This window comes from Crocuta crocuta, unplaced genomic scaffold (genome assembly GCF_008692635.1).
Source record: "Crocuta crocuta isolate KB4526 unplaced genomic scaffold, BGI_CrCroc_1.0 scaffold696, whole genome shotgun sequence".
Classification (NCBI taxonomy): Eukaryota; Metazoa; Chordata; class Mammalia; order Carnivora; family Hyaenidae; genus Crocuta; species Crocuta crocuta.
The window spans coordinates 466,497-470,073 of NW_027529467.1; the positions used below are offsets into that span (position 1 = coordinate 466,497).

The 3,577-nt window shown below is 40.1% G+C and overlaps 1 protein-coding gene across 1 annotated transcript in view; it reads left to right on the plus strand.

Annotated features, from left to right (window-relative positions):
- CFAP47 (cilia and flagella associated protein 47) overlaps positions 1–3,577 on the plus strand; it is a 492,482-nt gene that overhangs the window by 179,139 nt on the left and 309,766 nt on the right. The window contains 2 exon segments of the mRNA XM_077760783.1: positions 171–247; positions 1,848–1,981. Of these exon segments, the coding sequence (XP_077616909.1) occupies positions 171–247; positions 1,848–1,981 (211 nt within the window).

Sequence of the window (3,577 nt, forward strand, 5' to 3'; positions counted from 1 at the left end):
AGGGAATTTTTAAGACTAATTATATAAATTTTAAATTTGAAAATAAAAATTCAATATACATATAAGCTATATACGACATTGAAATAATTTAATTAAAGTTCAAATGCAAATGAAATACAAACCATTGAATATTCCATCATAATAATTTGGATTTTTTTTTTTTATTTTAGTGATCAAGGAGCATGTATTTCTCATATACTTCCAGAATTTCTGCTTAAACCAGAAGATTATAAAAAGTGGCTTGAAATANTATGTGTGTGTGTAAATAGTTATTAATATAAATATTCAGAATAAGTATTTAAATATATATGTATACACACACACACACACACACATACACATTTTTCTGTCTAAAAGTTTTTGTGGAGTTCCTGTTGTCAGGGAGCAAGAATACCCTGTCCCCTTCAAGGTCCTTCTAGCTAGACTAAGAATTAAATTGTCATGAGACAGATTAGCAGGAGAAAATAAAATTTACTAGCATCTATAAGGAGAATCTGCACAGATATGGAAATTCCAAAGAGAGGCAAAATGAGGTATATATATGCCATCCTGAACTAAGGGGAAGGGGATAGGAGTCTGAAACTTCAAAGGGAAGGAATGCATCTCACAGGCAAGAAGAAGAGCCGATGTTTGGTAATTAGGTGTTTGCTCTGCCATGCAGATGGCTCACTCAGATAAAATTTATCTCTGCGGACATCCCTTATACTGGAAAAGACTCTACCTCCCACCTGCCACATTTAGATTCTTCTTTGAGTTAAGGGAGGTGAAAAATTTCTCTTGAGCCCATGTGGTCTCACTTGCCTTCAGCTGAAAATAGTCCACATGCCAAAATGGCAGGTTTCGGGGGGACCTGTCCCAAACCCCTTCAGACTCAGTCTTTGTGCCAAAGTGACCCATCTTGGGGCAGCCTGCCCTTGGCCCTAATGCTGTGCAGAAATGATTACATGGCTTTCTTAAATATATAATTGCTTCCTTTAGCGGATCTAAAAATGGAGAATAGTTTATTGTTATGTAAATATTTTCTTAAAGGAAATTTTTAGAATATAGGTTTTCCAAGGAAAATAATGGTTTAATTTCCCCACCACTTGCCATTTCCCTTCATCTCCCTTCTTCAGCTAAAGGGGAGAATAGGCAGAGATTAAGCAAGATATGCCTAGGTGCTTTCTTTTCTTTTTTTATGTTTTTATTTATTTCTGAGAGAGAGAGAGAGAGACAGTGTGAGTAGGGGAGGGCCAGAGAGAGAGGGAGATACAGAATCTGAAGCAGGCTCTAGGCTCTGAGCTGGCAGTCAGCACAGGGCCTGACCCGGGGCTCAGACCCACGATCTGTGAGATCATGACCTGTGCCGAAGTCAAGACGATTAGCCGACTGAGCCACCCAGGCGCCCCAACCTAGGTGTTTTCAAAGTACACAGTTCATTTTATGGAAACCTACTGAGAAGGGGAATTGCTTGGAGAAGCCTGCAGGCTTTCAGGCGACTCCACTCTCACCACATGTTGTGAACAGGAGAACCAGGGGCCTGTGTTCTCACACTCTGCTGAGTTCCAGTGGCTTGGCCAAAGACCGTGTTCCTTTTTGGGGTTCAGAGTTCAGAATAACTTTCATCTCATTCTGCCACTTCTGCCACAGAATGAGCTAGTAGATACAGTGAATGGATAAATCTCTGACCATTCTGTGTGTTGATAGTTTCTTTTACTGGTACATGGGGAATTCGAGTTCTTGATGAATGTATGAACAGGGCATGCAAAAGTTTATGAAAAGAAAAAAAAATCTTTAATGCTGCATGGTTAAAACTTTGGACTTATATTTGCCTTGCATTTTAAATAATATTGTAATATTTTATTTTTTTTATTCTTCCACTAATACCTTGCCTGCGTGTTCCTGTGCACCCAAGGAAAAGCCTTCTCTTGTTATAGATATGACTCAATTCGAAGCCTGGAGTAAAGGGGCATGGACAGATGTATTCCTTCAGATATACAAGGTAACATTTCCAGTTTTGTTCACTGCTAGGGTATTTTGGCTGATTTATATGAATAGCTTATTTTTTAAGGTATAGATACTGATGNGCACTGTGGCTCAAATAAGGTAAGAGTTTTTCTATCTGTTGAGAAGTATTGCTTTAGGGACAGTAGGGTGTCTATTTTACCCTCTGTACTAAGCTTTCATCTCTGGGACAATTTCTCAGAACAAGGAAGAACACCTGAAAGAGTAGTGGAGGAAAAGTAAATACCGTTTAAGGATATCACCCCCAAAATGTATCATTTCCATTGGGCAGGGACACATGATTGTACCAGCTGCAGGGCATGTTGAGAAATGTAGTCCCTAAAATAAGTAGCTACTGTTATATTCTGGTACTAAAAGGAAGCATTAGGGGCGCCTGGGTGGCTCAATTGGTTAAGCGTCTGACTTCAGCTTAGGTCATGATCTTGTGGTTTGTGGTTGGAGCCCCGCATCTGGCTCTGCTGACAGCTCAGAGCCTGGAACCTGCTTCGATTCTGTCTTCCTTGCCCTCTGTCTCTCTCTCTCTCTCTCTCTCTCTCTCTCTCTTTCAGAAATAAATAAACATTAGTAACAACTAAATAAATAAAAATAAAAGGAAGTATTCATTAAAGAATGGATGATAGTGACAGTTATGGTTTCTACTTCTAGTACATACTAGACTCTTGCTATAAATGTTATTCTGGAGAGATAGCCACTAGGAATCACACATTGGGCGATGAGTCCAGGTTTTGAGGAGACTCTCAAATTTACCTCATGCCAAGTTGCATGTGTATGTAGATTAACATAGCATAAATTATGCCTTCATATCCTGCGTCTTTTTTGCGTAAATAACGTTTTGGTTTCAGTCCTGAGAATCTGGATTCAGTCCTGAGAATCTTCTAAATGTGGCACGATAGATCTTGCCCACTAAGACTTGTGGGGGGTTTTGCTTTGTCTTCACAGATTGAAACCATAAGTAGGGTGAACTGTGAGACCAGGGAGTTAAAATGAGGGAGAAGTTAAAAGGAAGCAGCAATCACTGAAAGGAAAGGACAAAATGAATAACTAGACAGTTTGTAGTTTATGTCAGACTCTTGTCATGAGATGCTTTTGAAAAGTTTATTTTTTTTTAAGAAAGAGCATGCGAGTGGGGTTGGGGCAGAGAGAGAGGAACAGAGAATCTCAAGAGGGCTCTGTGCTAACAGCAGCAAGCCCAAATGCATGGCTCAAACTCACTAACAGTGACATCGTGACCTGAGCCAAAGTCAGACACTTAACCAACTGAGCTACCCAGGCACCTTACAAGATGCTTTTTACGTGTGATCTTGTTGAATCTTCACAAGCAGGAATTTCCACTTGAGAGATGAGGACACAAAAGTCTACAGGCATATGTACTATCTTCCAAGGTCACTTGATTTTAGCCATATAAGACCATCTGATGTAGACTAATTAGCTTATTTCTTCCTTGTTCTCTGCTGGTGCCCAGAAGCCCCAGGCCCCCTTGCTGCTCTCTGCTAGCCTAAATCCTCCATGGCAACTAGCTACCCAGCCTACCCTCTAGAGAGTTCCTTCTGCTGCATGATTCCTACTTACTCTT